Source organism: Xenopus laevis, chromosome 3S, assembly GCF_017654675.1.
Source record: "Xenopus laevis strain J_2021 chromosome 3S, Xenopus_laevis_v10.1, whole genome shotgun sequence".
Taxonomy (NCBI): Eukaryota; Metazoa; Chordata; class Amphibia; order Anura; family Pipidae; genus Xenopus; species Xenopus laevis.
This window is the reverse complement of record NC_054376.1, coordinates 105,397,283-105,405,727: the sequence shown is the minus strand read 5'-3', so window position 1 is coordinate 105,405,727 and position 8,445 is coordinate 105,397,283. Positions and strand designations below refer to the sequence as shown.

Here is an 8,445-nt window from a genome sequence, read left to right as displayed (position 1 = left end):
TATTCTTGTTTTTGGAATAGAATATGCAGTGTCCCCAATGCACTTGTGTGTATGGAAATAAAAATGAGTTTTATTCACTTTTTTAAACACGTTGCTGTTATTCTGAACACAACTGTCCCTTTATATTTATATGTTACCATTGTGCCTCTTGCTTCCATCACAGGATCTTGTGGAATATAATTTAACCATTACTTTACTTACTATATTTTAACCATACATTTTTTGTGATTTCTGCAATTTCAGAATCTCCTGTATTAAGACAGAGGCTTCCTCCCCGACGTGATCTCACTATTGTAAGTAGTGCTCAGCCTCTCTTTCTGTACTGCTGCGATTCCTGTAGCCATAGTGAATCTAAAGCCGCTTAACGTCTTGTGTGTGTGTGTGTGTGTGTATAGGATTGTGCTATTTTTCACTATAAATACCATTAAGACATCCTTACTACACCCCCTACCTTTTAGTTGTGTATCAACTGCTTTACTGAACAGATGGACACATTTTAAAGACCCAGTACACTTGTTCAGTGTCAATATTGATTGAATGCTCTTTCCTAATTGTTCAGTTCCTTCTAAATTAAATGCAATTTGATTGGATTCAAACTAAGATATCATAAATTTGCTAATTGCTTCCTATTTTTACTTCTGTTTTAGCCTCGTGGTCTCCATCTCCCAACACCACCTACGCCCCCACATGTTGAAGAAGAGTATTACACCATTGCAGACTTCCAGACAACCATACCAGATGGTATAAGCTTCCAGGCTGGGCTGAAGGTTGAGGTGAGTGTTTTTTTTTTTCATATTGAATCTTTGCAGGGGCACCTGGTCAGATTAGCTTTTTAGTGGTCCAAGTGGTCAGTGTTGTAAACTTTGCTTGTGATTTAATATGATGTTCAAAATGAAGCCCTAGGTCAATAGTATCTGGATCAGTGTTTTTCTACTAGCGGATCCTGTGCTTGTCAGTTCGTTAATTTATCTCTTAGGCAATCGCCACATCTGGACACGCAGATAATGCTCAAACTCAGAAGATGGATTTATTTGCAAGGTGCTCCAAACTGTAGATTTAGCAGTACAGCAAATCAGACAGGCCGGACAGAGAATTCTGTCAATTTTATACTTGGATCAAAACAATATCAACATTTTTGATTAGGTTTTTTTACTTGAATCAATCTTATTGGTCATTTTAATTTTATGTAATTGGATTTTATTATTAAGCATCATTTGTTAAAAAGCAGATTTTTATGCATTAGCTTGTCTAGACATAACTTCACCTTTTTCTTATATGATTTATTGTCTGAATTCTGCTTTATATGTGCCAAGCAAAACATTTTCAGTTATTTTGTACACTAGCAAGCAAGGACTTTAAGCTTAACCCCTCACTAGACAGTTTTGTCATCTTGATCTGACTTTCAATTATATTCAATCTTAACACAGCGTATTCTAAAGAAGGGGCACAGGGCAGCTCAATCAGGACCTACATCCCTAACATTTTTAAAGGGCATGTAAAGTCTAAAATAGAATAAGGCTAGAAATGCTGTATTTTGTATACTAAATATAAACATGGACTTACTGCACCACAAGCCTAATCAAACAAATAATTTATGCTTTCAAAGTTGGCTACAGGGGGTCACAATCTTGTAACTTTAGTCTTTGCAAGACTAAGACTGTGCACATGCTCAGTGTGGTCTGGGCTGCATACAGTCAGGTTTCTTATAAAAACGGTACACATTTTTTAATTAAAGTATATTGGAGATAGGTTTCTTTTTCATTAAAGAAAGTAGTGTAAAATTGGATTTTATTTTTTTTGCCTTTACATGCCCTTTAATAGCAGATCTCATACCTGTAGTGATAGAAATCCATTTAAGAATTACTGATTCTGCCATGTGTCACCCCATAGCAAAATAAGTGTACAAACAATCTCTCTGCTATTTTAATAGGTTATAGAGAAGAATCATAGCGGATGGTGGTATATTCAGGTGGAAGATAAAGAGGGATGGGCTCCAGTAACATTTATAGACAAGTACAAAAAGACTAGCAGTGCCTCAAGACCAAATTTTTTGGCTCCATTACCTAATGAGATGGCCCAGCTGTGCTTGGGAGATGCCAGTACTGAAAATAACGCAGCAGAAGAAGCAACTCGCCCATGTAGGCCATTGCCTGATCCACCACAAAATGGTACAGACTCCACATCAAAATGGTCCAAAGACTGGAAAGGCAAAGATTCTGCATTTAAAGGCACTCCAATGGACGGACAAGACCTTGGTGCTAACAGTATTTATGATGAAGCCGCTGTAGATCTTGAGGAAAAGCCAAGCCTACCACCAAGGAAAGAATCCATGTTAAAAACAGAAGATGCTTCTGAACGAACAAGCACGCATCAGCTAAGGGCACCACCGCCCAAACCACTGAGCAGCATGATGACACCTGTCCCTCAGAAAATCATGCCTTCAAAGGAGGCTAGGAAACCAGAACTAAAAAATGACAAAAGCAAAATGTTCCAGCTAAAAAATGAAATGGGCATTGAGTGTGGTCACAAAGTGTCCCCTAAGGAATTGAAAAAACCCATGCTTAAGCCTGTTGCCAACAAACCAAAGCCTGAGCCACCTACAGAAAAGCCTGACTCAATAGCCCCAAATGCATTCTTGAAACCTAAGCCAGTTGTGAGACCCAAGCCAGTTGCCACTCAAAAGACTGATCCTCAGAATGACGATAAAGTTGATATTTCAAATTTGAGAAGCAGGCTCAAACCAGCATCAAAATCCCTAGACAAGCCAAATGACCAGGAGTTTGCAGGAAATGGTGCTTCCCCATATCCAACACCAACTTCAGGAGCTGCTGGCAGACCCCAGGAGAGACCAGACCTAAGGCCTTTACAAAAACAGGATGGTGAAAGCTCTAGAGATCCTCCTTCCAAAGCTCTCCCAGTACCCTCTAGAACTGTTGACAGTAATCAGAAAGGTGGCATTGTATCTGGTAAAGAACCACCTCAGAGGCCTGTGATCCCCCAAAGAAGGCCCCCTCCTCCTAAAAAAGTTAGTCTGTCTGCTGATACAATTGAGGGAAAAGTACAGAAGGACTCAGAACTTACATCTACCCCAGTGGGAAACAGACCAATAATGGTTCCACCAAGAGCCAGACCATTCCATCCTCCATCAAGCAATGATGACACCAAAGTCAAACCTAGCTTTGTTCCAAAGACACAAGCACCAAGGCATATGGATAAAGAGATAAGGGAAAAGCCCGCCTTTGCTTTACCAACCCCAGAGGTTTTAAAAGAAATGCATTATGTGGCTATTGCTGATTTTGATGGAGATGAGGACACCGGCAGCTTTAAAGAAGGGACAGTGTTTGATGTTCAAGAAAAAAGCTCTGGTGGCTGGTGGTTTTGTAGGGTCCTTAGTGGAGGCCCCGCTTGGGAGGGCTGGATACCTTCCAACTATCTAAGAAAGAAGCCATAGTGGCTTTTTTAGTTTACTCAATTCAGTAGTCCCCAATTTCATGTCTATTTAATTAGCTGATTAATTTATAGTTTTTACATAAAGTCTGCTTTTTTTTTTTTATAAATTCTGTATTTTTTGATATTACTATTATATGAAAAGCAAGAGAAGGACAGAAATTGGGAACAATATAATCTTGTGCTCACATGGTACAAGAGATGTCGATAGTATCACTGCTGGTATTATTATGCAGCAAATCTCAAAAGACTAAGATTTGTAGTACAGCAATGGTTTTAGGGCCACAGGGTCGCTATAACTCACCTTAAGTCCCAAGAAAATCCAGCCATGAATGTTTTTCGGTTTTCTTAAAGGAAGCCCCGTTTAGGTTATTTCATTTGTCTAGAACTAGGTGTACAGTATGAAATCCAATGGGCTGTCATTTTTGATAATTCTCTTATATAATTGTATTAGAACATAAGCTTGAATAGAGTGTCACATTCATCTTTTACAGCAAAGTTTCTGTTCTGATACGATGCTTAACTGATTTCCCACCCTGTTCAGCCAGTCAACAGTCCTGCATTTCTAATGAAGTTCTGCTAAAGGGTGAAACAATGACATAGGGAGTTTGTGTGCCTTTTATCTATCCAAATAGAAGCAACAACTCATTTGTTTTGTTATTGCTATGTAAATAGCTGCCAGAAATGTGCACTAAAGGCAGAGACACCCGATCAGATTATGGGGAGATTGTCACCCGGCGATAAATCGCCTCTTCTTCGTGGGCGACTAATCACCCCAAACTGCCTCCACGTTGGCTAGAATCAAATCTTCAGCGGGATGGCACTCGGAGCTCTTCATTTTCCGAAGTCACCGGATGTTTCCTCGTGAGGCGACTCCGGAAAAAGAAGTGCACCGATTGCAATCCCGCCAGCCATTTACATTCTAGCTGGCGGGAGGCATTTTGGGGGAGATTAGTCGCCCCGAAGAAGAGGAGATTTGTTGCTGGGTGACTAATCTCCTCGAATCTGAGCGTGTGTCTCTGCCTTTAAAGTCTAAGAAGAGAGGTATGGGGTGCAGAAAAGAGATTGAAAGAAATCACATCAGGTATAAAGATTTTCTAAAGAAAAGGAAATAATTCCCTGTAGGGCTTAATTCTTCTGCTGACAAGATTGGCAAATGTTTCTCCCCATTCACTTTGGAACTGAGGTTTATACCCCTCGGACATAAAGGCGGTTATTTACCAATATCCAAAAATATCGGAGTATTATCTGAAAACTACTTTAACCAAATCTCGCACCGGGTTTATCAAAACATTTTTCCAAAAATTTCCTGTGCAGGAAAAAAACTAGAAAAAATTGTAAAAAAAATAAATAAATAATCGAATTGTACAGTTTTTGGATTTTCCGCTCAAAAACCACAAAAAATTAAATGGATTATTGCACAAAACCCAGCACGGATCAGAATAGTTTCAGGACTTCTCCCATTGACTTCTACATGAACTCAGCAGGTCTGAGCGGGAGTACTTTTTTATTTGGACTTTTAACACCCTTGGTGTTTGATTCCGAAAAATTTAATTTTTTTTCCACTAAAAAATTCAGATTTTATAGTAAAAAAAAAAAAAACCTAGACTTTTCGATTTTTTGGCATTCGATCTTTACTAAATAACCCCCTTAGAGTCTTGACGTGTTTAGACATTTTGAAAATATGATTTACTGAGAATTCCAAATCTAAGGTATTCACACTGGGCTAGTAATAATTACTGGTTAGTTTAATAATAAGGAACTAAGGTTTAGAAAAGTGCCCAATGGCTAACGCACAGCTGTAAATGGAGTCTCCAAGTGCAATGCCCTGAAACTTCAGCTGGCGGGGGGAATCATATGGTAAAATGTAGGCACTCTATGCAAAAATATAATCCAGACCAGACTTGTAAAATGATGGCAATTTATTAAAGACAGCATGACAGCCTTACACATTTCGTGCTTTCATTAGCACTTAGGCCTTGATTAGTTATAAATACAGTAGCATTATCCCTGTAAACAGGCTTGGGTTCATATTTTCTGCAGAACTTTAGGAGTCCAAATGGCTAACCATACACACATTTTTTAACTAATGTTTTTTCTAGAAATTGGACATGTGTTTGAGAATGAAATATGTTATAGCTGAAATCTGGTATTTGTATGTAGTGGAGCTGTGCTCCAAGCTTTTGCTGTCTTCTCTGAAGAGAACGATATGGTGAGTAGCCAACTTGCCGCTGCCTCTCTTGTTGTTCTGTTTACTTTGACAGGTGTTCATTTAAACATCAACAGGGCGAGAAAAAAAAAAATGTACACGCACACATTGCACATTTGATAGTATATTATTATCCTGCAGTATTATTATATATCTTGCTATTGCTTCACTGAAATGGGGTCTGCATCACCCGTGCGCTTGTTACTAGTTTCACTGTGCTCTGAAGACTCATTGGGGCAAATTCACTAACCTCCGGAAATTCGCCAGCGACAGCTTCACCCACATCGCCACACTTTGCCACACTTCGCCAGGCAAAAATTTGCCAGGACAACTGTAATTCTCTAAAATGCGAAGTTGCGTCCAGGGCGCCGAACGATGGCAAAGCTCCGCTAGCGTTAATTCGGCAAGCAAAGCGAAGTTGCGCTAGCGTTAGCTAATTTGCATATGGTGGGAAGTTAAAGTAGAATGGACGTATATGTTGCAGCAAATACATTACACTACACAAGCCCGGGAAACCTTAATAAAATAAAATAAAGTTGTTATATTGCCCTACACATGAGCCCAGTGTATAGTTTATGTGCCATATGTTAGGAAATGTAGGGGGGAAGGAAGGTACCCTAAAAAAAACGTACGATCTTTTGCAGCCTATCACCCTGAAAAACTGAAAAGCCGCCGGCATTTTTTGGGACGTAGAAAAATTTTACATTTTTTTTGAAGCAAGCCTATCTGCTCTATTGCACTTTGCCTGGTCTGAGGTAGCGAAGGCAAGTCTGGCGCATGAGGTAACGTTCAGTAAAATGCGCAAGTTAGTGAATTTGCCTAGTTACGTCCATTCGCCATAGCGAAAATTCACCTGGCTTAGAGTGTGAAGTAGCGCTACAGTCTATCTTCTTTACTAGCGAATTTACACCAGCGCCCGTTAGTAAATCAGCAAAGTCCCGAAATGACGTCATGCCAGCGTTGGTCATTTCGCCCTTTAGTAAATTTGTCCCACTGCGTATCAGCCTGAAAACAACAAAATGTTTACTTTGCAGAGCATCCCTTTGTTTTTATATGTATATCCAAAGTTACATCTAAACAGGTAAAGGGGGCAAAGACGGCTCAAGTAACCTGTAGCAGTCCGTTTACAGCCTGCTTTGTCAACGTTCTGATTGGCTACTGTGGGTTAGTAGACCTGCAACAATCTTAGAGATTCGGTTTCAAAGCAGATAGGAGATCTCTGATTTTCCTCTGGGGTTTGCTTCTTTTGATCAGTGTGCCTAGGAAGTATAAATGTGCTTTTCCTTCTTAGTTTTCATAGTAAATTTGTGACTGAGCCAAAGTGACCTTTTCCAATCCCTTTCATTGTGCCTTCACAGTATTACGCATCTGTTTTACATGGTCTCTGCTTCCTTTAACACATAATCAGCCTTCTATTCTGCCAAAATCTAATTCACTTCTCACACACATATATATATATATATATATATATATATATATATATATATATATATATATATATATATATATATATATATACACATATATATATATATACCCACCGGTAACAAACCTGAGTATTGCCAATTACTAGTTATACCACAAGGGATTTTAATGCAGAACGGACTTAAAAAAAAAAGAGACCACATTTCTGACCAATGGCTTCTCTTATGTAATTAGAGGGCTTATATATTTCTCCATCAAATATTCACTACGAGCATTGATCATTTTGTCCATGTTTGATATATATACCGTATATGCTCGAGTATAAGCTGAGTTTTTCAGCCCCCAAAATATGCTGAAAAACTCTACCTCGGCTTATACTCGGGTCAAGCCCAAAAACGGTCACCGGCGTCTAAGGATAGTCGCCGGCATCCAAGAATAGTCGCCGGCGTCCAAGATTAGTCTCCAAGAATGGTCGCCGGCATCCAAAAACGAGACGCCAGCACCTCCAATGGGAGCAGAAACCCTCAATTTTTTGATTGAAACTTACCAGAAGCTGCTGCATTTCTCACCCTAGGCTTATACTCGAGTCAGTAAGCTTTCCCAGTTTTTGGAGGTAAAATTAGGTACCTCGGCTTATACTCGGGATGGCTTATACTCGAGTATATACGGTATATATATATATTCCTAACTTCGTACCTGCCTATGATGCCTTTGTTTGTCCAAACGTTCTCTTTTTGGTGTTTTTGTCTATTGTAGCATGACAAAACCCGATTTCACCCAATAAAGAGCTTTTTTTAAAAATACATTTTTGTTCTGCGTTTTCTTCAAAGGTAAAGCCTATAACACTTGGGAGTATTAAAGGACTGGTAATGTCATAAATGTAAATTATATATATTTTTATAATTTTTTTTAGGGATTTGGTTTGGGATTTGGCCTTTTTCAGCAGGATTCGGCTGAATCCTTCTGCCCGGCCAAACCGAATCCAAATCCTAATTTGCATATGCAAATTAGGGTTCCGGGAAGGAGATGGCGTGACTTTTTGTCACAAAACAAAGATGCAAATGAGAATTCAGCTCATATTCAGCTATATATTATAAGTTTGCATCTGGTGGTCAAGCTCTTATAGATTATTTCTTAGCAACTCTATATGAAAGAACTTTTCATTCTTTAGAGAGCTGTGATTGGCATTTGCCCTATTTATTTTAATTCCCTTTGATGCAGGAAAACACCAAACTGGTTTATTTATAAAAGTGGATCTGGCTTCTCCTAAGAAGTTACTGTATGCCTCCCGTGGAAAAACTATGCCTAAATGAACAAATATACCTGTAACTTAAGTCCCTGCCGGTATCACATGCTTTAACCAA

The 8,445-nt window shown here is 39.1% G+C and overlaps 1 protein-coding gene across 3 annotated transcripts in view; it reads left to right on the top strand.

Moving 5' to 3' along the window:
- The window catches only part of sh3pxd2b.S (SH3 and PX domains 2B S homeolog), a 107,801-nt gene extending 102,213 nt beyond the window's left edge, over nucleotides 1–5,588 (top strand). For all 3 annotated transcript variants that reach the window (XM_018256142.2, XM_018256144.2, XM_018256143.2), the window contains 3 exons: nucleotides 244–293; nucleotides 648–773; nucleotides 1,931–5,588. In XM_018256142.2, the coding sequence (XP_018111631.1) occupies nucleotides 244–293; nucleotides 648–773; nucleotides 1,931–3,451 (1,697 nt within the window). In that variant the 3' untranslated portion in view covers nucleotides 3,452–5,588. The remainder of the gene's footprint in view (nucleotides 1–243; nucleotides 294–647; nucleotides 774–1,930) is intronic.
- Nucleotides 5,589–8,445: the final 2,857 nt, after the last annotated feature.